At 35.0% G+C, this 27,174-nt stretch overlaps 1 protein-coding gene across 1 annotated transcript; it reads right to left on the bottom strand.

The window, feature by feature from the left end:
- Positions 1-15,846: 15,846 nt before the first annotated feature.
- On the bottom strand, positions 15,847-25,436 carry LOC101973085 (uncharacterized protein NECTIN3-AS1). Its single transcript, XM_040270394.2, has 3 exons — positions 25,340-25,436; positions 18,324-18,992; positions 15,847-18,096 (listed from the first exon to the last, which is right to left on the bottom strand). The coding sequence occupies exons 2-3, from the start codon at positions 18,627-18,629 to the stop codon at positions 17,800-17,802; spliced, it is 603 nt and encodes a 200-aa protein (XP_040126328.2). The 5' UTR covers positions 18,630-18,992; positions 25,340-25,436; the 3' UTR covers positions 15,847-17,799.
- Between the last annotated feature and the right edge of the window lie 1,738 nt (positions 25,437-27,174).

Raw genomic sequence — 27,174 nt, 5'->3', positions numbered from 1 at the left:
GGGGATTGAACTCAGAGGCGCTTTACCACTGAGCTATATCCTTAGCCATTTTTTATTTTCTATTTTGAGGCAGGGTCTATCTAAATTGTTTATGGCCTCACTAAGTTGCCAAGGCAGGCATGAGCCATCACACCCAGCTGAAATCAGAAAAAATTTCTTGCTGCTAACTCTGCGGCCTTGGAAAAAAATCTTCACTAGTCCTATGTTGAAACCAAGTGAGAATTTAAGAGATGCTATCTTGGTGAAATCGGCACCAGGTTAAGGTGGACTTCTTGACAAAAATTGTCTTGGTGGAAATGAAAGCCAGTCAGACAAAGGACAGAACTCCAAGAATTCCAACTCAAACTAAATGTGTCTGTGGTGGTACAGTCAATATTGAAGTTGATGGTGTTGATTATGATGACCTTTCTGCTTGGTGTGGGGTTTTAATTGGATCAAAACATTAGTGGTTGATTTGGTTGAACTCTATGCTATAGCACTCCAAATGGCAAGTAAATATGATTTATTAGAGTAAAGTCACTGTCTTTCTATATGAATCCTGATTCTTTCTCCTCTTCTAATCCAAACTTGACAGAAAACCTTTAGGGGTAAGTCCAAGTTGTCCCTGTCCTCAGAGGGACCAAAGGCAGTATGCACCTGCTCAAGTATGCTAAAGAACTATGGAGGAGGAAGGATTCAAATTTTGTGGCCCTGATAGGTGCAGGAGAACAAGTCACAATCCTATCCAATCCCAAGGGTAAAGTAATTGTTCATATTCAGCCAGGGCAGTCTGAGAAATGCTCACAGTGTGAAAGGGAAGTTAACCTGACCTTGAAGATGGGATCTTTCGGGGTGATTCCATGTGCTGTAAAGTGTTGTGGCTTGCATTAATGAATGTGTAATTGATACTGAGGTTTTACTGTGAATGTTTTATCATACTGTGAATGCTTATAAGTGCCAAGAGAGTCTCCCATTCAGGAACTATTATAGATAAAGAAATTCTAGTGAGACATGTTATGTGTCTGTTTAATCCATTATCCTTCCCCCTCTGCAGCTGGTCCAACAGAAACAGCATTGAATTCCAGGAGAAAAATGGAAATACACAGTTCTGTGACTAAGGATTTAAAAGACAGCAGGGTTAGTAAAAGATGCAACAGCCTGTGTAACTAGTGAAAATGACTAATATCAGCAGGAAGTTTAAAGTGGTTTAATCACCAGTGACTTCAGTAATTGTCACATAGCCAAAGTTGTTTCTTCATTGTGACTATGGCTGAATCCACTGCATGCACTGATGGTGCCTGGTATTTTGCCATGGACATTGCCAATGCCTTATTTCCTGGTCAGTGATACCTGATTATGGAGACCAATTCATATTCATATGGCAGGCTTCTGACATACAGAGCAGAGCTATCTAAAATCCACTGTTACTTGCCATGAATGAGTGGGTCATGATTTAAACACAAGTGTCTTTACTCCACAGTGTCCAAAAATTTCACACTCTAGTCGATGAGTGGATTAGCAAATCAGAAGACTTAGTCTCAATGGCCCTAGCTACCTCTACAAAGGGGTAGCTGATAAACTCTAAAACTCCGAATTTAGATACCTTCATCAAATAAACATTTTTAGGAATATATTGGCAGATTCACAACACTTGCTATGCCTAGCAGTGAAGGAAAAATTGATGTCACTTTGCCTGTTCCCTTTCCCCACCCAAATGAAGACTTAGCATTTATCTTACTCTTTGACAGAGAGACAGTATGTGCTTCACTTGGTTATTTTTCCCACTAATCTGCAAATAAGTTGCCTTTGGATGGGAAAATAAACTGAATTGGAGACTCTACACTGAATTGGAGATACTATCTACTTTTAGAGACTGGAACCCTAGTGGCTTCTTTGGGCTACAGTTTCCAGTGATTGATGATTAGGCTGAGTGGAGACTCTGGCAAAGGGTTTCTATGAAACTGTAATGGGCTTACAAGCTTGCAAGCGGCAGAATTTTAGGGCCTTCACAGTTTATGACACCTAATTGATCTTTAATCCTCTTACTAGAAGTTTGTAAAAAATATACATATACTGATTTCTAGTTTTGAAACACTGTTGCTTTTATGGATGGAACATTCTGGTACACATTTTTTTTCCTAAAGAAATATTAGCACAGTCATTCAATTTAAGTAATGCTCCTATCTATCTTGTATCCTTTTATACAAAAAAAAAATTGTCGGAATAAATTTGAGAAAGGTGCAGAGAGGGGGATTGAGGAGAATAGGGGAGAATTTTTATCTTATCCTATTTTAGAGAAAGTACTATTGAAAATAAATGATTAAATATTTTATAGAAATTACCATTTTAATTAAAATGTGAACTGGAGACCTAAGTACATGAAAAGGGGATACTGGGAACTTAAAATCCTTGAAAACATCAGAATTTAAAGCTATTAGTTTTAATATTATCTTTGGGCCATCTATTAAGTTCCTAGCAGAATATTAAGATTTATTAGCAAAAGAGCAAACTTTGAGTCCTTTCATTTAATATATAACTACAGATTAGAAAGTTGAGAGTGCACTGAGTTATCTTCTTATTCTACATAAAACAGTGATAATGATTCCGATGAAACTCTATTTTATTTCCAAACAGTGAAATTCACATTTTGCAATGGATGGCTCTGAATTTCAACATGTATATTTAGCCATAGAGAAGATGCAAAATAGTTCTAGCACTCATTAAGTGCTGCTGCCACTTGTGTACACACCCTCCTAATTCCTAAGCCCTGACAAACACAGATCTGTTCTCTATCTCCTCCCTTTTTTTTTTTTGCCACATTGAGAATGTTATGTAAGTAAAGTCACATAGTATATAACTTTTTGAGTTTCAATTCTTTAGCCTAGAATAATTCTCTGAAGTTTCATCCAAGTTCTGAATTTAATTGGTAATATTGTTCCATCACATATATTCATCAGCTTGTTTATCCATTTCCCTACTGAAAATATTTGTGATATTCTGGTTTTATGTGATCATTAATAATGTTGTTATAAGCATATGCACATTTTTCTGTGAACATTAAGATTCCTTTCTCTAACATGCAAACCTAAAAATGGGATTTCTGGATCGTATCGCAAGTACGTTTTGTTGGGTTGGGTTGAATTGGGTTTGGTATTTTTTTATTTTTTGCAGTGCTAGCGAACATATTTTCTTTTTGAGCAGTTGCCAAACTGTTTTTTAGAGTGACTGTGCCATTTTACAGTCCTACCAACAATGTATGAGAGTTACTTTTGCTCTACATCCTCATGAGCATTGAGAATCATCAATAATTTTTAATTTTAATCAAGTTAATAAGTGTGTAATGCTATCTCCTGGTGGTTTTAATTTTCATTCCTCTAATGACCAAGGATGTAAAATATCTTTATATGTCTTTATTTGCCATCTGCTTTTTTATTGTTATTGAAGTATTAGTGAAATATCTTGCCTGTTTTAAATTGGTTATTTTCTAATTTTTTAGTTTTGAGAGGTCTTTATATGGTACACATACTTTATCTGATATGTAATATGCATTTATTTTCTCCTTCTCTGTGGGTTGCTATTCTGCTAATTGTGTCCTGATACAGTTAATTTTTGTTTGTGGAATAAGATAAAAATGAAAGTTCATTGTCTTACATGTAAATTTCCTGTTATCCCAGCTTTGTTGAAAAAGACTAACTATCTCTATTGTTTTGTCATTGCAAATTTGTCAAATGTTAATCACTTTAATGTGGGTATATTTCAAAATTTTACTTTTTGTTCCAGTGTTCCACGTATTCATATTTTCACCAATACTATAATGCCATGACTACTGCTAGTTTGTATGAATGTCCCCCAAATGTTCCCTGGGTGGGTCTACGGAAAGAGCTGCAGACCTTTATGAGGTGGGGACTTATGGGAGGGCTTAGGTCACTGGGAACCTGTCTTCAAAAGGAACTGTGAATCCTACTGGTCTTCTCTCTCAGCTTAATGGCTCTTGAAGTGAGCAGTTTGTGCCACTGCATGCTCCTGCCATTTTGTGTTGTCCTCACCAGAGGCCCAAAGCAATGGGCCTTCCCAATCTTGGACTCGAACCCTCAGAAATGTGAGCCAAAATTAAAATTATCTCTTTATGTGCTACTTGCCCCAGATATCAACTTATAAAGAGAGTTAACAGATAAAAGCTGACAGACACAACTACTATAGCTTTATTTTATCTTAAAATTCAGGAGTGTGTGTCCTTAAACTCTCTTTATACAATTGTTTGGCTAATCTAGTTCCTTTGTCTTGTGGATAGCTACAAAAAAAACAAAAAGCAAAAAAAAAAAAAAACCTTGCTTCAACATTTATTGAGATTGCACTAAAAGCTAAAGATAAATATGGGAAGAACTGACATTTTGTCAAGATCTCCCAATCCATAAACATGATAATTAACTTCATTAATATCATCAGTATCTTATAGTTTGGAGCATACAGATTCTACAAATATTTTGTTATACTTTTTTCAAAATATTCATTTGGAACTATCATAAATATTGCTCCTTTTTAAAAATCTCAATTTTTCAACTGTTCATTGTAGTGTATAAAAACATAGTTGTCTATTGCACTTATATACTGCAACCTTGATAAACTCTTTAGTTCTAATAGTTTAATGGATTTTTGAGATTTTTCTCTATAGAAAATTATGCCATCGTAAAAAAGAATGGTTTATTTTTTCCTCTTTTCCAACCATTTAGAAAGAAAGGAAATGAAAGGAAAATGTCCTTTATTTTCTAAACTTACTGCTTTTGCTAAATTTCTGGTTTTATAGTCAATAGAAATGGTGAGAGCAGATACCCTTACCTAGTGTGTGATCTTAGGAAGAAGACCATCAGTATTTCACTACTAAGTATATTAGCTGTAGGATTTTCATAGATTATTTGTCCTTCATCAGATTGGAGATGTTCATTTCTATTCCAAGAAGGCTGAGAGTTTTTATCATGAATTGGATGCTGAATAATTTTGTCATAAGCTTTTCACTCATCTATTGACATTATGCAATCCTTTTGTTGATGACTATATGTTAATCTACAATGTGATAATCTACACTCATTAATTTTAAAGCAGAACTGGAGGAATAATCTGTTAGTTCTAATGTCTAGGGTTTTATTCTAGGATAAACCTCATGAAGCAATAGTTATTATGCTTTATAAATATTGCTGGATTTGACTCACTAATATTTTGTTGAGGATTTCTCTGTGTTCAAGAGGAACATTAATCTGTAGTTCTTTATTTCTTATAAAGTTTCTGTTGGTTTTGGCATCAGGTTATTGGTAACTCCACAAATGGATTTGAAAGTTTTCTTATTTTTCTAACTCTGGGAGTGACTGTAAATAATTGATGTTATTTCTTCCTTAGATATTTAGTAGACTTTACCAGTGAAAACATCTTGGCTTGGAAATATTTTGTGAAGATAATTTAACTCTTAATTAGATTATTTCAACAGACACGGGATGAGATGTTATCTGCTTCTTTTTAGAGAGTTTTGACATCTCTGTCTTCAAAGGCATTGTTCCATTTCATGTAAGCTATAAGTCTTTGTGCATAAAGCTGTTCATACATCCATAAAAATTATTCCTTTATTATCCTTTTAAAGTCTGTTCGGTCTGTAGTGATTTTTCCCCCTTTCATTCTCAGTGTTGATTATGTGTGTCTTCTCTTATTTTCTTGGTCTATCTCTTTTGAGGCTTTGTCAATTTTATTTAAAAAAACAGATTTTGGTTACATTGATTCTCTATTTTCTATTTATTTCTTCTTTTACTTTTTTAAAGAGACTAGGCTCTTTAAACAAAATAGTTTATTACAGGTTTTGTTATGACTGCAGTAGGCTGCTTTATGTGTGATTATGAGTTGTCTATATCTTTCTGATTTTTTCAGTCTTTAAAATATTCTAGTATTTCTTTGCTAGTCTTATTTTTAAAATTTTTTTATTCTATATGTGTTGTTTCTTAGTTAAAGAATGACAGTAGTATTCATTTTGACATAATTATAAAAGCATAGAATATATCTTGTTCTAATTCAGTCCCCAGTTCCTCCCTTTATCTTACCCTCCCTCAACCCTTGCTCCTGTCCCTGACTCTACTGGTCTTTTGCCATTTACCCATAGTTGTTGGTATATGTATATGTGTGTGTGTGTGTGTGTGTGTGTGTGTGTGTGTGTGTGTATATATATAATTTCTTGTGTATATACACACTGGTGAGATTCACTGTGGTATATTCATATAGGTACATAGGAAAATTTTTGTCAGATTATGGAGTATTTCTCAGCCATAAAGAAGAATAATGTTATATTTTCTGGCATATGGATGGATCTGGAAACTATCATGCTAAGTGAAATAAGCCAATTCACCCCCCCCCAAAAAAAACCAAAGGTCAAATGTTTTCTCTGATATGTGGAAGCTAATCCACCATAATGGGGTAGAGAATAAAAAAATAATAGATGTTCACTGCATTAGACAAAGGAGAATGAAGGGAAGGGAGCAGAGATGGGAAAAAGAAAGCCAGTGGAATTAATGTGACATATTTGTTCTTTTTCTACATGTTTATTTTATCATACAAAGTCATTCAAAGTCATTTCCAATATCACTTAAGATTTTCTCTTTTACTCACTGATTATTCAATATTGCTTTAATTTTCTATTACGTGGGGTTTTCCCAGATATAATTGGTTTTGCTTTCTAGTTGAATTTTGTTACTATCTAAGAACACTTTGAATAATTTCAATTCTTTTAAATTTAACAAGGTTTGCTTTGTTACTCATAAGATAGACTATTTTGTTGAACATTCCATCTAAGCTGTGTATTCTGTTTCTGGTGTTGATAAATACATAACTTCATTCTTTCCTTCTTTCTTTTTTCTTACTTTTTTTTTGATGTGTGTATTCCAACAGATATCCTTCTTACCAGTTATGGAATCACAGTACATCTTATCATTCTTTCTGAGGTATGTGCACATTTGTATATATCTATTTGAATATACAGATGTTTAAAAGGATTGATAGCTAATTAAGAACCTTTTCTTACCATGTAGCCATTTGGCTTTTTTACATATCATTTGCTAAGCTTCAACCAGGAAACAAAACCACAATCTTTTGTTGAAATCATTGGAGAAATACTGAAATGTGTCATGTGCATTGCTTCAAAAACATACTTAAGCTATATTAATACTTGTCAATCACCATGTTCTTAATCTTTTTGGTTTTTTAAAATATAATTTCCAGATATTTATCAAAATCTTTTTCTAGTAATTTTAGTATCTTCTATGTGACTGCACATTTTCCAAATTAAAATCAAAATTCCTTTCCATTTGATTTATCTTCATATCCCTTCAATTGCTACAGTTAAAACCATGATTCACAAAATATTCAAATTTTAAACTTTCCTGTCATTTGTTGGATCAATACACTCACCTGAATGCTTTTTGGATAATTTCATTGTATGTTTATTTCTGCCAGAGAAACCATTTCAGAATGTCGAACAATAAATTACTACCTGTCTAAAAAAGTCATGCTGTTTGAAGCATTTTTCTAATCTTAACTCCTTAAAGCAAAATCAAACAGGTTCATTTAACTTTTTTTTCCCAGACAGAAGAAAAGCATCCACACTACAAAACTCAATTATTACTCTATGTCACATTAGTACCTAAAGATGTCCTACAGTGAATTTCCTGAAAGGAATGGAATTCATTCAAAAACAGAAATGGAACTTTGAATAGAAAGTGAATTAAATTTGAAGAAAGATAGAACAGTAAGCTTCAAAATAACTTCTTTTTGAACATGTCCAAACACAATATTAAATTCATGCAATCAGTTAAAGGTTGTAGGTTAAAGAACTTGTGTAACACAGAGAAAATGTACAATTTTAAACCCCATGAACTGTCATTACTATAAGGAGATGAAATAAAAACTACAGTTTGTTTCAATCTCTGCCTAGTGTCAGGGAGAGGAATCCCAGATGTGAAAGCAGTTGCACACTTTCTATGCCTGGCAACATCAGAAGGTGTGGAAATTTAGGAGCTATGACCAAAGCAATGTCTTTAACCACTACAGATGCTGTTGAGACTCAATAAATTATCAGATACAAATCAACAAATGGCAAGAAGCCTTAAATGACATTGACAGTTATATGATCCTAGGGCTCTGCCTCAATTCCCCTAAGCAAATGAGCCCACCATTCCATGCTATGTTCCCAGATAAGAAACTAAAATTCTTTTAATTGAGTGTTCCTAATATTTAGGTCTAGCCTATTCAATGGCGTGCAGAGACTCCCTATCCTGACAATAGTGGTGAGACATAGGAACACATAGTTGTCACAAATACACCATTATTTAACTACACTGGTTCTTCATAAGGAAGCTCAATTGTTAAACAAACAAAAAAAATTCTGAAGCATATGGGATCAGTTCAAATAATATATGATTGAAGAAAATGAGAGACAAAGTACTTCTCAGAGGTTAGAAAAGTGAGAGACAACAATGATTACCCTCTCCTCTGCCAGGGCAGAGTCTGTCTATCAAATTAACTTTCCATAAGGAGGAGAAAATAATTGCATTATTCAATCACAGCTTGGCTTTGGTAGTCTGCTATGCTTAGAAAGAAGGAAGCAGAAAGTGATAAATATATCTTGAAGAAGAAAATGTATTGTTTTTGGTCTCTTGCTCCAAATCCTGGACAGAGTAAGGATCTGGCTTTTGGGGAAGTTATCAGTTGTATTGCCTCATTCAGATCAATAACAGTTCAGTTGTGAATAAGACAGAAGCAGGCAGAGACTATAAAAAGTATCTTGGGCCAGCTGGTCAGATTTTGCTGTACTGCCATGCAAATAAATAATTAAAAACAAACAAACATGTAAGTGCTTCTCCTTTGACACGGTCAAAGCTTCTGGCATTTGATTTGCTGAACATTGTTCTCAGCTGAACTCTAATCTGCCTTGAAGTGAAACTGCAGTCATTATTTATATTTCACCTGCAAAAGCTCAATAAATATTTACCAACAAAGAATGTTGACACATACTTCAGATATAGATTTCCCCATGATTTTCCTGTGTACTTTCAATTTGGTGGGTCAGATTTTTCTGAGCCTCAGTCATCATGGAAACTGTTCAGTTACAGAAAGGGAAAAATTAGATTTACTTCAAATATTCTAAGCTATATCTAAAGGAGCCATAGTTGAAGGACTTGGTTGTTCAGAATATTCCCATCCAATGACATCAACAGGGCAAGATGAAGTTTTATAACTTCAGTTTTTAAATCACTGACATTTAGCTCTTCATACTAACTTACGTTAGTCAAATAAATGCTGCATCTCTTTGTTCTATTCATGACACTTTAGATCTAATTCAATCCATCATTTCCAAACCTCCACAAAAATATTTCCTCCCTTAGAATATGCCTTCTTCCAGAAATAGTTCATATATACCACAAAAGTCTTGTCCTGATGGAAATCTCCAGAGGTGCCTGAATTAAAATTCTTACAAATGCTGCTAAAAAAGAAAAAAAAAGTTAGTTGTGTGGCAGACTGTATTTCCTAAAGATGGCTAATAAGATCTCCCATCCCATGTGTTCCTTGTAGGTGACACTGACAGCCTTCCAAGACAGGGGTTGGTGGGAGATCTCCTCTTGAGCCTGGGTGCCTGTGACTATAACAGAATTGACTCTAGGTATCTTTATTTTTTAAAACCCACCTTCTATCTGGGTCTCTTGGTAAACTTACCCTTGGAACACAGCCACCATGCTGTGAGAAGAAGCCACACAATCTATGAGGAGGCACTTGTAGAAAGGAGCAGGGGATCCTGGCTCACAGCCCAGCTAAGCTCCCAGCTGACATTAAGCCCTAACTTGCCAATTACGTGAGCAGGACATTCTGAGAACAGAAGCTGCAGTCAAAATTCAAAGTCACCTATCTGATGCTATGTGGGGTACAGATGAACCTTTTCTGAGAATCCCCCCAAAGTTGCAGAATCATGCACTAAATAAGTGGTTGTCACTATTTTAAGTTATTATAATTTGAGGCAGAACTTGCCAAAAGTTAATAAATGGATACTGTTAATATAGTTTGTATGTGTACCTGTGCATGTGTGTGTGTGTGCATATGTATATCTTGCAAAGTACTGACAGTGCTCTGAAGGGAAATGTATTACTTCTTCTTAACCACTGAATATAGCAGTTCTGAATCTATTTTTCTAAATCAGCCTAATACTGATCTTATGCCCCGTCTCATCCCATTTAACTGATGAAAAATTCATATCTAGTCTTTTCAGGGGCTCTCCCCCAATGTATCATACTGCACAGAATCTTTTCAGTTTCACTGATTCTACTATCTCTGCACCATGCTAAGCATACTTAGTGAAAGCTAGGAGCCTCTATGCTTTGGGTCAGACTTCCCAGATACCTCACACAAGCTTTCCCTGTGAGGCCTTCTAACACTTTCCCACATAAATCAGTACATCAGCAAAATGTCCTGCCTTTATGAAAATAACAGATGAATATTAATTCTATTTTTAAAAATGTGTTATTACCTCATTTCTCACCAAAGCCTATAAGGTAGGTATAATTATTATTTTTCAGATGAGCAAACTATAGCACAGAAAATTATTCTATTAGAGGTAGTTATTAGTTGGTAAATCCAGGAACTAAACCCAGAAACTGTCTGTAGAGACACTCTCAAATAATAATCTGTACTGCTCTGTTGTCTTATGAACAAATAAGCATTTGGAATTTTCAACCAAACTTATTATGCTTAACTTTTGTGTTTAATTTTTGACTAACACAGAAGTATGAAACCATGAATCAAGAGATCATGACTTTTCATATTCTTCACAATACAAAAGAAAAATTTTCACAATACAAAAAAATTTGTGATTACATGTAAGTTTTCCTTATTATTGTTCCTTTAATTTTATCTATCATTCTTATAAAAATATATGAGCTGTGAGAGGGTGATGGAAGAGGCAGTCATCTAGCCCAGATTTATAATGGAAAGCATATAACCAAAAAAACATATTCCTAGAGATCTGAATCTAGGGGTAAGTGTTGTACATCTCTACTACATTTATTTGTTCCTTCCTGGGATCAGTAATTTGGGAAATGCTATCTTAGAAAGGTTCAAGAATGTATAGTGGTTATTTTTCACTTATGAAATGAAAAACAAGCATAGAGTTCAAATATGGAGTGCAACTGGCCCCTTCTAATTTCTCACTACTCCCACTACATATTTCTAAGCTATTCTATGATTACCTGAATTGCCACATCTGCACATTTCTTCATGATTTTCTTCATCTGAATCATCTGTTCTTGTGTCCTTCAATATTGTCTACTCTGGTTCTCTTTTGGAAGAGACTTAACCACCATAAAGATTTCATAACCAACACCAGATAGAACTTTCTTTTATACAGGTAAAAGTCTCATGCTCTCTATAGCCTTTGTGATTGCCTCTGCACCATTTTTTCCTTTACTCATCTTCTGGAATCCCTACCTTTGGACATGATGACTTTTCCATAATGGCTTCACCATTTCTATCGGTTTCTAACCTGGATGTGGTTTACACTTGTGATATGCTCCATCCAGCTTCCAAGACTTTACCCACTAGAGTAGTTTTAAGCTGTTTTGCTATGGGACTGAAGAAATCTAGCCTATTTCTTTTACTTACAAGGTTCAGCTCAAAACTCATCTGTTCAAAAAAGCCGTCCGGTATATTCCACATTGCTATAATGATCCTTTACAAGGCATTCCATCAGTGCTTACATAATCACAGTGTATCACACTCCCTGGAGCTTGTTTGGATTATGAACATTATTCAGCAGTCCTTGTACAAATGCTTGTTCTTATTTTCTCAAAACAGACTACAGAGAGCTTCTTCTACTTTTTATGTATGTCCTTTAATTTTTTAGATAAAATAACTTTAGTTCAGGCACAAATGTCCCTTGCCTATTGAGTGGAATAAAATAGAATTCTGGATCACAAAACTCTAGAACTTAATGGTTCTTTACCTAGACAGTCTTAGGGAACTATTCAACAGGGTATATAGGGGAAATGACATAGGATGAAAATGTAGAGGGCTCTTCCCAGTGATGATTCTCCAAAACTCTACAAACATCTGAGAGGTGCCCCTTCATCATTTCATTAATAATCATTGCCAAGGTGAAGTGTTGTTATTGATCAGATATCCCCTATCATCCAAGAGAGTTGGAGCAAAAAAGTTGAGCCACTACTCTGATACAGTTATTGAGTAAACTCTTTTTACAATTAAGTTTCCTTAGAAAATGTTAATTACTTATTTAAAAAAAATATATGTAGCATGAATCCCAGAAGTTAGAACTAGATGAGTGTCTGTTCAGCCCCACAAATCAAGGACAAAAACCCAACTAATATGAATTTCACAGGGCATAGCAATAAAGGAGTTTTAGCTTGTCAAATTCTGGTGTAAATTTTTTTCTAGAAACATACAAATTGGGAATAAACCGATATTAAATCTATTTGTTCCACATGATAGTCCCAGATAAAAATTTACTTCCCCTTGAAATAAGGATTGACAAGAGTAGCTTATCCTTGTATAACACTTAATGCTGTTAACGTTTTGGTTTGTTTTATAAGAATTTGATAGGCATTATGATGTCAAAAGCTTTCCACTACAAAAGAGCTAGTAGCTCTTTTAGAGACATTATCTCATGAAATCCTCAAAAAAAATCACCTGTGGTACATTAATATGCTCCTTTTCTAGATAAGTAGACCAAAGATTAATAATTTAAATCAATAGATAAGGCTAAACAGTAATAAATTACAAAACCAGTATCCACTATTTAAATCCTTGAAGTCCAAATTCAGGCAGATATTTCACAAGTACCTATGTCTTTACATAACATTTACAAGTAAATAAGTTACAAAATTAGATACAGACCTTTACTTCATAATTTTAACTTTAAAATTAGAATGAATTTAAGATTAAGATGAATAGTTGCTTTAAGAAAAGAGTTATAGAATCACTGATTCACTGATTTTTCATCTATTATCTCCCATATATAAATTTTAACCAGAGATTGTGTGTGTGTGTGTGTGTGGTGTTGGGAGGAACTTGTGCATGTGAAGCAAGCACTCTACCAATTAAGCCATATCCCCAGCCCCCAGAGATTCTTATTGAGTATCTCAACCAAGTAGGAATGTGGTACTAAATGCTACTTGAAATGTGTTTTTAATTTTTTACTTTTAGAGGCAGTATAATTCTTCTTTCTTCTAAGTAAAAGGACGGATATAAAGGGATATTTCTCACAGTTATTATTAAAAATTTCAGTTGCCATTTCATCATTCTTCCCTGAACGGATCCATTGTCTTGTTCACTAGAAGAGTCATCACTGTAACAATCCAGTCCTGTGCATTTTCACAGGTATCCCAAGCATCAGGATAGCAATTACAACTAGGTTAAGTTCACATTAGAAATTATGTGTAACAGAATCTCAGAATTTTGAATTCTTCTAAAATTATGTAATTTGTTTCAAGAGTTTTGTCATTTGTTTTGATATTTCCTTTTTATGCAGACCGTCAAAACCCCTATTAAAATAGGCAGCCATCAGCCCTGGACCCTGTCAACCAACTGCAGACTGGACTCTAAAGCACAGGGTTGAAAAACAACAAGAAGGATCCCAATCAACTCCCTCTCCAGGTCAGCACTGTTCACAGGGTGATAATCTTATCTGTGTCTAGTATATTCCATTACAAAGGTTCCATGATAGGAGCAGTACTGCAGATTTTTATAGCTAGCAGGAAATAGCTGCAGAAATATCCACCAATCTGTTCACCCACATACAAAGGCTGACCTTCCACCCTGAATTTGCAAAATTGAAGAACAACATTCCTTGACCACATAGCCCAGTGATTTGAGTTTTCCAGTTTTGTTGTTCTTTTCCTTTGTCTTGGAAGAGACCTTGTCAAATCAGAATGAAAAGAATGTTTGAAGCGTGAGAAAATTCAAATTTCCTATTTAAAGCCTGGAGTTCATTAGCAGGAGTATACTCACTTATTTCAAGGGTCACTGGTTTTCACAGTAGAGCCTGTCTCTCTGCTACCCAAGCCTTACACCCTTCACCTGAAAGCAGTTTAGAAACGCCCTTAAGTCTATTAGCTTTCTATGGGGTCTAATTCATCTTTGCTGTGCTTTGTCTTGTGACCTTGTCAAGTCATGGGCCCTGCTTTGATTATGTGCTATCCCCTTATTCTTGATCACTTTTCAGTTAAGTAATTGTCTCAGTTTAATTGATTGAAATGCTTAAAAGTTGTTTATATTACACTGCAATTTTCTTTTATCAATCACACATGATTTAGGTATTTTATTATTTATGGCTCAATGCAGAAATTTTACCCAAACAGTCTTTTCATTAGACATTTTTATTGGACTATTTTTACTGAATACATGTTAATGCTAAAATTGAAATTTTGGCAAGTAAGAGAAATTGTGTGTTCATGATATCATAGAACTAGACTGGTAGCAAAGAGTTTTACATTATAATACTAAGAGACAGAATGCAATGAGTATAGACCGGATCTGTATTTAGATTCTGCATAAAAATATGCCAGTTCCTGGGACCCTACTGACCTTAAATGATCTCATCTGTAAAGTGAAAATACTAACATAAACCCTATATAAATTCCCTGAAGAAAATAGATGTGTATATAAAACATAAGATACTTATATCTAATGTTAGCTATTGTTTATTTTAGTTTGGCCAATAACCAGATATGTCAATTTGAGAGATTTTTGTTTCTAAGTTCCTTTACTAAATAAGACAGCAAAACCAAATAATTAAAGTACATGTATGAAGACACATATTGGTGTGAACATACTTTATATACAACCAGAGATATGAAAAATTGTGCTGTATATGTGTAATAAGTATTGTAATGCATTCCTGTCATTTTTTTAAAAAAATCAATTAAAAATTTAAAAAAACAAATATTTTCTATTTTTTTCTGTTAAAACTCACTTAATAGGTAAACCCTCTCAATAGATTTTTCATATAATTTTATACTAGCCAGGGTTTGCTCATGATGAAATTTTCCTAATGAGTAATGATGACATTAGTTGGAATTTGGACAGTAATGTGAGGACAAGGTGACAAAAACAAAACGGTCGGTAGCAAAAGTTTCAATGTAGAATAGTGGGACAAGAACCAAAAACAAAAAGCAAAGAACCAAAGCAAAAGTAATCCCATTTAGAAGTTAAAAACATAGATTAGTAGTTAAATAATCTGTTAAAAAAAAAAAAACTTGCATTCTGATTTCCTATCAGAGTAAATGAGTGATCTTGAAAAAAAAAATTACTAGAAAAGTTTTGTTAATTTTAGCTTTATCAACCCAGTAGCAATGAACATAGCAACACCTAGCTCTTCAAGTTCCTACCAAATTAAAAAAGCATTGAGAGACTAAATAAATTAAATATGATCAACTTTATAGTTGTTAATTATTTACATTTATTTATAAGACATTTTTAATATTTGTTTTATCTGCTGTGCCAGAGAAACAATTTAAAAACTAACTCCCAAGTTTATCTCTCATCAGGTTTTATTTTTGTTTTTATTTTGATACAACTATATCATTTTTCTAACTCCATTTTTCTTTTTCTTCTTTCTTTTTTGTTCTTTTCTCTTTTTTTTATTAACAGCTCCACTCAAGCCGCATGGCCCACTTGCCCACAGCTTGCTGGAATTGCTTGCCTGCCAGGTAGCTCTCCTCCCTGTTCCTTGTGCCCTGTTGATCCACCCAGGAGTGAAGTCCCACATTCAAAGCCTCCAAAAATATTTTTCAAAAACAGATTTTTAAGTCATAAATTATGTTTAATAATTAAAAATAAAGAAACAACACAAAAATCTAACACTTGTAACTCTATAGTTACATTTACAGACGTACCTGTGGAGATGTGTATATCCTTTCTCCTTTTCATGAGTGAGGGGCCAAGATATGTGAACAAAAGAATTTCCAAACAAAATGCTTGTATAGGTCACTCTTTATCTGGAAACTGTATTCTAACTTTGTAATAAATAACTGTTAAGTAAAAACCACTATATAGATGGGCTAGAGCTATGACTAAGTAGATTCCAACTAAAGGTCATCCTGAAATTATGATAAGAAATAATAAAAACAGTAATATATTAATAATAACATCTACCTTCTTTGTGCTATAAGGCTTTATGTACATTATGCCTTGCTTAGGAGCGCACTTCTTTTGCATTAAACTGAGAAACTATATTCATAAATACTAAACTTAGATCATTTGAATTTTATATAATAGTCTGATCCTATTTATGATGGATAACTAGCTCAGCTAAAACTCTATAAAATGACAAATCAACCACTTTTTAGATAACTAAAAGTATTAAAGCAAGACACTATAAAAGGAGTCCCATTTTATTCTAAGCACTGAATATAACCTTTTGCAAAATTTCTGATTCTCATTTGAGAGCCTCACAAAACCACAAGACTTATTCAAAGTTTGTTTGTACATAATACCTCCAAGGAAATGTTAAGGAATTTTATCACCATTCCTACAAGTCATTCTCTTTCCAAGCAACACATTCCTCCAACAGTGCAAAGCCCTATTCCAGGCAAGAAAGAAACAAAACAAACAGGTGATGTCTCCAATTTTAGTGTAATAATCTGTAGGGTCAGTGCTAAGAATCAAAGAAAATAAAGTATACTACCTCTTACTCAGATATTTTCAACACATATTTATTTATATTTATATTTTTATTTTTCTTATATGAGTTGATAAACTGGGATACATGGTAAATAACAGGTAATGGAAACTACAGGGAATCTCCTAAATTTTCTTAAACATACTTTCTCAAAAGAAGGTATAAGATTAATTTAAACTTCTATTTTGGGCTGAGGATATGGCCAGTGGTAGAGCACCTGTTTAGTTAGTATCCTAGGTTCAAACCCCAGCACCAAATAAACTGAAGTCTTATTTTATATCCTAGCAAAAAGATTAACCAAACACAACAGAATAAAGGTAAATGAAATGACCTTTAACTTTTAAAGAAAAGTTTATCTTCTTTAGGATTCTCACAAGAAACTCAAAGCTCTGTGAAAGCCTGACTAAAAAATGACAAGGAAGGAACACTGCCTTGGGTGACTGTTTTCAATACATAGGAATTTTTAAAAAATACCAAAGACACACATCAGAAGGAAAAACCAAGTGTCTTACTAACAAGTGGCCAAAAGGAAAACAAACACTGGTTAGAGATAGAATTCTGAGAACACAGTTGTATCCATTGGAGAACAGAAACAGCCACCATACCCTTAGGGTTATTCAAATCAGATAATAAGTGGCAGAATTTCAACCAAGCAACTGAAGGTTTAAAATGCAAAATAAATCTCCAGCCAAAAGTAAAAGAGAAAGAGAGAAGCCGAGTATGAGGAGTAGCAACATGGTTGTTGATATTGGAGGAAACTACTCAAAATGACAGATTTGTATGGCCTCCCATTCTCAGAGAAGTCAGGCAAAATTAAGTTGGCTGAATACATGAGTAAACACAAAAGTGAATCCCACTTCAGACTAATGTGAAGGAAGAAGGAAGTAATCCCATCACTGGGTATAGAGTTAAAACCCTCAAAGTTACTTTTACTTTGTTTTTACTTCCTCTTTAAGCTTGTGAATCTCAGCATAAAAGAAGTTTGATAGAGTTGAACTCTATTTGATAGAGTTAAAGCCAACTAACAGGAACAATGACATATAGAAAAAACTATAAAACCAAACATGAGCAGAAGCTATATCAATTCCATCTTGCTACAGGCTTTGGTGAGGTTACATTTTGTTTTGGCCCAGGTCACTTAGCTGACCAGGTCTTGGAACTTTAGCATCACCTCCTGTTTCATCTTGGTTGCTGCTCTTTCTTCTGCAAAGTTTCCTTTTCCTAGATTTTGAGAAGGTCTGACAGACACAGCTTAGGAAACGACCAAAGCAGGGTGGTGGTGATGCCAAGGATGTCACTGCAGGTGAAGGTGGCCCAGGTTCCTGAGCCACTGAGAGCTCACAGGGCTGGATCTGACATTCCAGATCCATCACACAGGGACTCTTGTCCTGCTGTCTCTGTACCCTGTCCTGCAAGTAGAAGACATAAGACATAAATTTAAAACTCTCAAAACTGAGACCCATACGTAATGACATGATCTCTGAGTGAGTTCTTTCATATTCCATCTGGGCCCAAGAATCCCAATTTGTGTCTCAAGATCTTAATCCCTAAATCCTCCTGTCAGATGAGAAGCTGTCATTTTTCTTATGGAATAGTAACAAGCCCAGGATCTTGCCAACCCATGCCTAATTCCTACCTCATGGTGAAAGACAGAATCATTTTGGGTACTGTGTAGGGCTGGTGTTTTATCTGTAGTTTCATCTTCTTCTCTTTGTGGTGGTGCCAAAGATGTTAGAAGACTCGGGGGGCACTGGGCCTTCATTTTCTCCTTCTTCTTTCTCTTTTTCATTCTCTTTGTCCTTTCACCCTTCTTAGGATGCCTATGCTTTTTTGGACGTGGGTCTTGCTTTCCTCTCTGGACTGGGAGCACAGATGGATCTTGTGAAATCTTATCTATATGACTTTGAGATGTCCCCTCTAATGGCTCTAATGATGATTCCATACTTCTTTTCAGAAGGTCATTCTCCCAAGGGTGAAGTCTATCCTATGTATCATGAGTATCTGGTAATATGTTCAAGACATCAATGACACGCTTGGGTTTGGAGGATGGTAATTCCCAACCTCTGCCACTAAGGGTTTTTTTTGACCCACTATGGTGACCACAGCCAGTTTCTCAGGAATAAGGAGCTTGCAACAAAAGGACCAAGAGTCAAATGCTAAAGGAAGTAATCAGTACCATGAATCTTTCTAATAATGCATCAAGTGGGTTGATCTCTAATCTCTCCTCTAGACTTATCTAAACTTTAATGACCTTCAAAAATAGAGTCCTTGGGTTGTTCTTCTTGGCCTATGGATAATAGATTTCCTAAAAGAAGAGAGAAAGTTGCTGTAATTATTCCATGGGCACAGAGTCCTTTCTAATCACACATAACCCATGGTTCACTAAAACTGCCAGATCTAGCATAATCCCTGGGCAGAAATAGCATTTAACAACTTACCAAATTTCCAGAGTAGTAGTCCTAAAAGTAAAGAAATTCTCAATGTATGTAAAAATCATATGGGGTGCTTATTAAAAATACTGATTTCTAGACCTACAATTAGAATTTTTCAGGTTGCATCAGAAATTTGCACTTTTTCCCAGTACTTGGGTACTTTTTATACATTCTTAAATTTGAAAACTACTATTTTAGAGAGAGTGAATCTTGTATCCTATAGGACCATGAGGATGACTATTCGTAAAAAACAAAAAAATCCCTACAGATCTTCCCTAATTACTTTAGAACATATGTTGTCTCTTCTGAAATCCTTTAATCATTATCAAAAAGTTTGGTATTTTACCTCTTATTACTTTGTATTATAATTTAACTTCTAATCCTTGTAACTATATCATCTAACCAGATTATAAGCTTCTAAAGGCCAGGATACTTTAGACTCAAATAATCTGGCTTATAGCAAAGCTCTTTCCACAAAAGAGCAGAAGGGGGAGAAAAGGACTTTCAAATTAAAAGAAAGGCTCTAAAGGAAGAAGAGATTAAAATATACCTGCACATGTAGACATTTCGTTGACCCTTAGACATTAATAAAAACAACTAGCTAGCTGAATTCTAAAAAAAAATTCATCAATTTATCTTGGGAGAGAAAAGGGGGTGCAGGGGAGGCTCCATATTTTCCTATCACACTAGGACAGCAGGCTATCTAGTCCCTTTTTGACCATGACTAATACTACGGATAGATAATGGTAAAATTTTTGTTGTTTATCTCCTGAAATTACTGGGACCTGGTGAATATAGTGTCATAGTACAGAGTCAGTGAACAACATTTCAAGTAACTACCAGAGGCAAATGAGGATAGAGATAAAACTCTTAGGTCATATAAGAAGCTAAAACCCTCCCTTCTAATCCAAGAATGAATGAAAAATATTCTGAATATTAAAGACTGCACAAGGTTCTGAGGACATTTTTATTTGCTGGGATTTCTGAGAACCATGAGTCCCACCTAGAATGTTCTGTACTATTCTTGTTTCCACCTAATATGGTGTTCATGTCATTATTATCTTCGCATAGTAGGTGCTTAACAAATATTTTTTGACTAATGGACTAACAGATGATGAGTAAGTGAATGGATTAATGAATCAAATGCTTTCAAAAAACTTCTTGGTTTATGGCTGTAGAGACTAAAGAAGGATTGGTCAATTCTGCAAAAGAATATCTAATACTTTTTGGCTACCTTTCAGAGATGCTAACAACAGCTTCTAGTAACAAATGTCAATAAAACTTTCATGAATGAATTACTGCATTTGATGGAGGCCACATAAATTATGTGCTAAGTTCAAAAAATATTACTCATCATAAGAGATGGTATCTGAGTACACACTTTACTTATTAATATACTAACAGTGAGTTCTTTATAATTAGGTTTAGTTCCATGCTTACCTTAGGAAAGTATGATAAAATCTTTGAGATTGAGAAAGGTCCCTATAGATCAAAATATAGGCTTAAGTTCTATCTATTCTACCTAAAGCAACCATAGAGGTAAAAATTATCAGAGCATCAACTATAAAAGCACCCAAGAAGATGGGAGCAGTAGTAAGAAAAAGAAGTCAGCATGACAAATTCAAGCCTCTAATAGTTAAAACCTTGCTTCTCTACCATCTTGGCAATGACCCTGATTCAGGCCTGACCAAGGTTCTACCCTAAAATCTGACCTCTGTTCTCTTTCAGATTCACTCTGTCTTAATGGAGACAGAATGATGGTTCTAAACTGAATCTGACCATGTCACTCCGTTGTTTAAAACTCTGTTCCCTATTCCCTCTAGCAAAATCACACTCAGGTCCTTTGTGATCTAATTCCATACCATCTGTCCAATTTTAACTCCACTTCTTACCCTCAGACATTTTATGCTTCTGCAAAAACACACTGCTTGTCATTTCCTGAAAGCACAGTACTTTTTTTATACACTGTCCTTTTATTTGCAATGTCCCTTGCACTCTTCACTATCTGGCCTAGCTATAATATCAATTTTGAGTAGCCTTAATTAACTTTCTCAGGCAGAAAAAGCATTTAGAGTCTTATATAATATTCTATACCTACAACGATCATGTCACTGAATTATATAAGTTGTTTAGATATCTATCACCTTCACTAGGCTCATAGCTCCCTAAGGATAGAAACCCTTTCTTGATCATTACCAGATCCCTGGCATCTCCATAGTGGCTAACACTGGAAGGCATTCAGTCAGTGTGGACACTTCAAAATGCAGGTCTTGATAGGCTGCTTCCCAGAATCTGGGTTCTAGAGGCTAATCCTCCCCCATATTTGAATACCTCTCTGAACGAATGAATACACCAGAGCCTGGGGAACAAAGCTGAGCAGTTCTATCCAGAAACTCAGAGCTATCAGTCAAGCAAATAATGCAGAATATATGATGAAATAGCTAACTTCACTCAGGAAAAAAATCTGGCCAGGCAGTGGTTAACACCATTCAACTGAATTCTATCCTAGAAGCACTTTCCCATTTACTTCCCCTAATACTTCCTAAGGAGGTCCTATAGTTATTTAGACCTCTGACTCCCTATGAACCTACCTCCTTTCTGCCCCCAGCAGACTTCCAAGTCTTCCTAGATTCTCAGCATCCCTTGACCATCGCTACCTCTCTTCCTTGCTCAATGCAGAGCTTCCCTCAAATCTCAGAGATCCCTGAATTTCAAGGTTTACTCCGAATCACCTATCTCATTTCCATAGGGACATGCCCAACTCCACATCTTGACTCTTATTTTTAGTGTCCCTACCCTGAGAAAATTCTTCCCCAAGATCTAGATTTTAGATATCACATGCAAGGATGATATATTCAATCCACTTGGGTCTTCCTTCAGCCTAACAAGATACAAAAGAGGATTGGACCATGGTGAATCTAACAGAATGTGAAACACATGATTACCCTTGATTTCACACATCACAAATAACTGAGTATACAATACCTATGAATTCACATGTCATAATTTCTCTCCTCAACCCTGTTGCACTTTAACTTTCTTTACAATGGATTTTTCCTTATTTTCACATTTCTTTAAGCAGAGAATATTAAAGCCCTTGGATGAAACTGCTGCCTAAGCAGATTTAGAGCCAATTTAGAAGTCCTAAAAAAACAAACTCTTGGCCACTGAACTTTTGGCTGGTCCTGAAGCAGAGACTAGATTCCACTAATCATTATTGACAGTGAAGTGATTATGCTTCTTTAAAAATAGGAAAGAAATGATTGGCATGAATCAACTTTGCTTCTCAGTGACTCTCTAGAGAATCAAATAACTGAAGCATCAGACAACAATTTTCTTTGAAGATGACCTTTCTTTCATATTAAGTGAAAGGCTGAAGTGTTAGTCTCAAAGGGAAAGAAAATGAATAATCTGCAAAGGCAACTACTAGTTCCTAATATACAGTGAAAAAAAAGTAGAGAATAAAATGTGATAGTAAACATCACAGATTGTTGCATAAGAAATGAAATATATTTTATATTCTCAGGGTCACATTGAGAGCACACTATGAATCAGGCACTGGGAAAGGAGCTCTTTGAGCTCTTTGATATGATTATCAAGAAGCTTACACTGATCAACTTAATTTAAGTCAGCTCTTTTTGTAACTTTAGCAAGCATCATAAACACATGCTTTAAAAAAAGATAATTGGGCCCACCTCTACTATTGCTGACTTATAGTGGGTCTTCGTCCAAGTGAATTTGCATTTCTAATAAGTTCCTAGGTGGTGCATTTCTAACAAGTTCCTATTTCTGGAGACTGCACTGAAAACCCCTAAATAAGATTATCTCATTTGCAAGATAAGACACACTAAGTCAGAACAGGTAAAAAAGACAGGAATTCCTAAACACTTATTATCACCAAATGTAACCTGTGTAGGCTCTGAAAAGGTTGTCTGCTAGGTAGTAGTATCCAGCCATGCCACCCACCATCTATGTTTTGGGCTTTCTGGAGGATACCTTGATACTGTACTTGACTACAGGTCTTTCTTCCATGGGGACCTCAGACCCCAACAGTTCCTCTTCTGGTTTCATTCTTGAAATGTCAGAAATATTCTCTAACAATTTAAAAGCTAAAAATGCATGCATAACTATGCAACAGTTTTGCTTTTCTAAATAAACTATTTCTGTATTATGTCTTTATTATGTCCGTGCTTTTTTTTCTAAAATTTTATCATTTTAAAACTTTACCCCTCTGGGCTGAAAATCAGTGCAGAAAAAGAGATGTTGTAACCTTTGATTTAGCCTAATAAACTAGTAACAACACTATACTCTGTGGGTGGTTAAATCTGATAATATTTTGTGCTGAATTTTCTGTAGTGATTCAACTAAAAATCCTATTGGCCAGCGACTAGAAAGCATTCAGATTGCCAAAGTTTTATTTTTATTTCATATTTAGTCTTAAAATAGCCCATATTAACTTGGTGTTTTTATTTACTAACCTAAATACTTCAAGTAGTTTATTCCAAATACAATTTAGGATAACTATTTATATTTATGTTGTTTAAAAATCTCTGCTGGCTCACAACACTACAGTGCTTAAAATTCCCATTAGTAGGATAGAAATGCTAATGAGAAAAACAAGATGTTATAAAAAATGTATTATTAGAACCACTGCAATATGACTGCTTTTTATAAGTTCTTGGGAACTAATTCACAACTGCCTCCTCTATGCCTTTCTTCAACCATCAGGGTCCCTAGAAAAGCCAGTCAAAGCCACTCAGAATCTCTGAATCTTTGGTCACATGTAATACTTCCAGGGTTCCTAGCTAAGGAGTCCATGATCCTGGCTCTCTCTTCATATTTTTTCTAATAACTGCCATAGAGCATTCCAGAAAACATTAGCACTTCCTTTTTTAATCATAAATTGCTCATAGCTTCCAAATTCTTAGTCTATAATTTTTCATAAAATTCTTTTGAGATCCTCTGGTGAAGATAAATGGCAAGAATTATTGGACTTTAAATTGTGATCCTTCAATGTTATATGCACTGGATCATAACTCTATGGCTTTGGTTCCCTCATAAAACTAAACCACAAAGCCATTCTTTTCATTTCAAGCTTTACAGCACACAGGCCCATGGGTGAAGCAATATAAACACTCTTGAGCAATTTCTCAAAACCAAATCTCCTCTGCAGAAACAGACTTGCAACTCAGTGGTGTATAATCTCTCCTCTGAACCTGTGAAGTTTGTAGTTCTCAGGCCACCCAAGTAGAATGCTGAGAATAATGTTCATGTGTTGAAATGAAAAAAGCATATGAACTGTCTATAATTATAGTTCTGGGGTTTAGTCCTATCTCTGCCACTCTGTTGCCCGAGATGAGTCACCAAATCAGGTTATTACTTATGGCAAGGGTAGAACCTTAGGTATACAGAAATTTTTCTTTCACTTTAGTGAAATTAACTAAAATCACTAGTTCATGAACACTTTCATAATTAGTTTATGAACTGCCTTCCTTTTAATTTATTGTGCTAAATGTACATTTTTAACACATAGTTCTTGGGTATATAACTAGGAAATATGTACATAAAATAAAGTATGCATATGAATGTTCTTAGAAGCACCATTTAAAAAAGCAAATTCTTGGGGAAAAAAACAAAAGTCCATTGTCAGGATACAGAAGTAAATTCTTGCAAGGGGATAATAAATAATAGTCAAATAAAGAAATTTGATTGTAAGTCTTAAGATCACTATTCTAGAAAGGGTCCTGCACCATTTTCAAAGAGAAGGAATGCAGGAAGGAGAGGCCAAGAAAAGTCTGAATAGAGAGGCATTGCTGCATTACCCTTCTTCAGTCATATATCCAATTAGAGCATAATCTTTTTGTCCAATCATATTGCCACACAGGTGTCTAAGCTTCTTCAATCCTAAGGTTAAAAATGGATAGTTCTCTCTGGGTGTTTGGGTCTTCAGTCTAAAGGCTCCCATGACATGTAAAACTATAATTAAATAAATTTGTTATGCTTTTTTCTAGCTAACCTATTTTTTCTCATATAGGTGGCAGCCATGACACTTACTGGTGGGCAGGTGAGTGATCCCTTTTTCCATACTTTCACAGAAATCCCTTCTACATTTGTCAAGTGAAAAGAATAAGTTTCTCCTTTCCTTACTTACCTCTCATTCTTCCAACTATAGACACACACACACACACACACACACACACACACACACTCATGAACATACCTATTTTCTTTGATATTTTGCCTGCTCTTCAACTCTTCCAATCTAGATTCAGATTGAACACAGTAAACAAGCACAATCATTAGGCCCAGGATTTCTGTTTTAGACATTAGGAGAGAAACAGGCACAATTTAGTTAGATGATAGCACTTTAAAGTTCCTCTAAGAATTTTTCTCAGAATTTCCATTAAAACTGAGATCCATTTGCATTTTATTACTTAAAATCACCGAAAATAGGAAAAGATAACCATTTTCAGAACCCACATAGAGTAATACAAAACTGTAGGATTAAATTTTTAAAATGTAATACAACCTAACTAGAATAAAAATGATTAAACTACAGTATTTGAAGCAAACATTTTGAAGGAGATATTTTACATTTTTTGAATTAATTAAACATAATAAGTGCTTGGGGAGGTCCTAGTGGAAGAAGCTGAAACATGAAAGTAGACCTGCTCACCAGAGAGGACAGCCCAACTGCAGGTGCTAGAAAGAATGCCCAGTCTGGCAGGCAGAACAAAGCATCTGAAGAATATGACAATAAATGAGGTGATAATGCAGCCAGGGAACTGGCATCAGGAAGCTAACATGAAATAGTGGGAGTTCACTCAAAATGTTAGCCCAGCATGGTGCCAAGGGATCCAGAAGCAAGACAGTGTTCCAAATTATTACAGGCAACATCAGAAAACCTAATCTATGATAGAAGAAAATGAATCAGCTTGTGGAAAAGGGGCTGGACCCTGGCAGCTGAAAGAGAGAAGGAATGGCAAGTGTAAGGTTAGATCTTAGGGGTACTTAAAGGACCTGGGCAAAACTGACCAATTCCTAAACGAGGAACTCAGTCCTGGATAATGAGAAAGAATGCAGGTCTAAGAACTGCAATGTAAGAAAGAAACTGATCCAAGGAACAAGAGACATATATGATGTTGACAGACAAAATCAGGAAAACCAGACCTATCTATATTTTCAATATTATTGCCCTGAAACTTTCTAAATAGGTAGATTATTCTTATTTAAGCCACTTCCTTTTATTTTTGCCTGCACTTCAAAAACCACAAAAAATGATTAGAAAAATCCATGAGTTTGTTTTAATGAACCTGACCTACAGTAACAAGATTGGTTATTTTTGCTGCCCTGTCCACAGTAGATTAGGAGGGTGAGGGTGGGGGGAAGGAACACTTTCTTATTTTTTTTTCTGTTTTTCATTAGTATTTAAATTTAACCTATGTGCTATAATTAATTTTTATTTATTTATAACCTATGGGAATGAATTGCCTTTTCAAATTTCTTCTAATCTCAGATACAAAGACTTTTTCATGGCCTTGTCCTCTCTCTAAAGGACAATAAATATGTTTTTCAAGTCTTTGCCATTCTTCTAGGAATAACAACTTCTAACATGGCCCCAAAGCACTGAACCCTGATAATTAAAATGCAATATAAAAGCTACTTTTTGTATTTTATATTCAGTACACCATTATGATTTACTGCCTGCCAAAAAAGTAGCACACACCCACAAATGTCTGTCATATTCATGATCCAATTCATTTGGGAGAAGAATCACCACAGAGGCATCCTAGCAAGCCACGGATCTTCTCTCGAAGTATGAACACTGATAGAAAGAAAGTAGTTTCATAAACCAAACTTGCTATTTCTACTGCACAAGTCTATCCCTTAAAAGTGCAATGACCATTGGAATCCTGGACCTCTAGAATATACAGATGCTACAGCTATTACCAACTGGCAAGTGTCTTCAAACTAGATGTCAGCATGTCCTAACGAGCAAGTGATCTTTCACTGAATAGATATTTATGAGCAACTCCTCTGGAATGCTCCAAAGCC

The sequence above is a fragment of the Ictidomys tridecemlineatus genome, chromosome 3, assembly GCF_052094955.1.
Source record: "Ictidomys tridecemlineatus isolate mIctTri1 chromosome 3, mIctTri1.hap1, whole genome shotgun sequence".
Lineage (NCBI taxonomy): Eukaryota > Metazoa > Chordata > Mammalia > Rodentia > Sciuridae > Ictidomys > Ictidomys tridecemlineatus.
The sequence above is the reverse complement of the archived record's forward strand: the minus strand, read 5'-3'. Positions and strand labels throughout refer to the sequence as shown.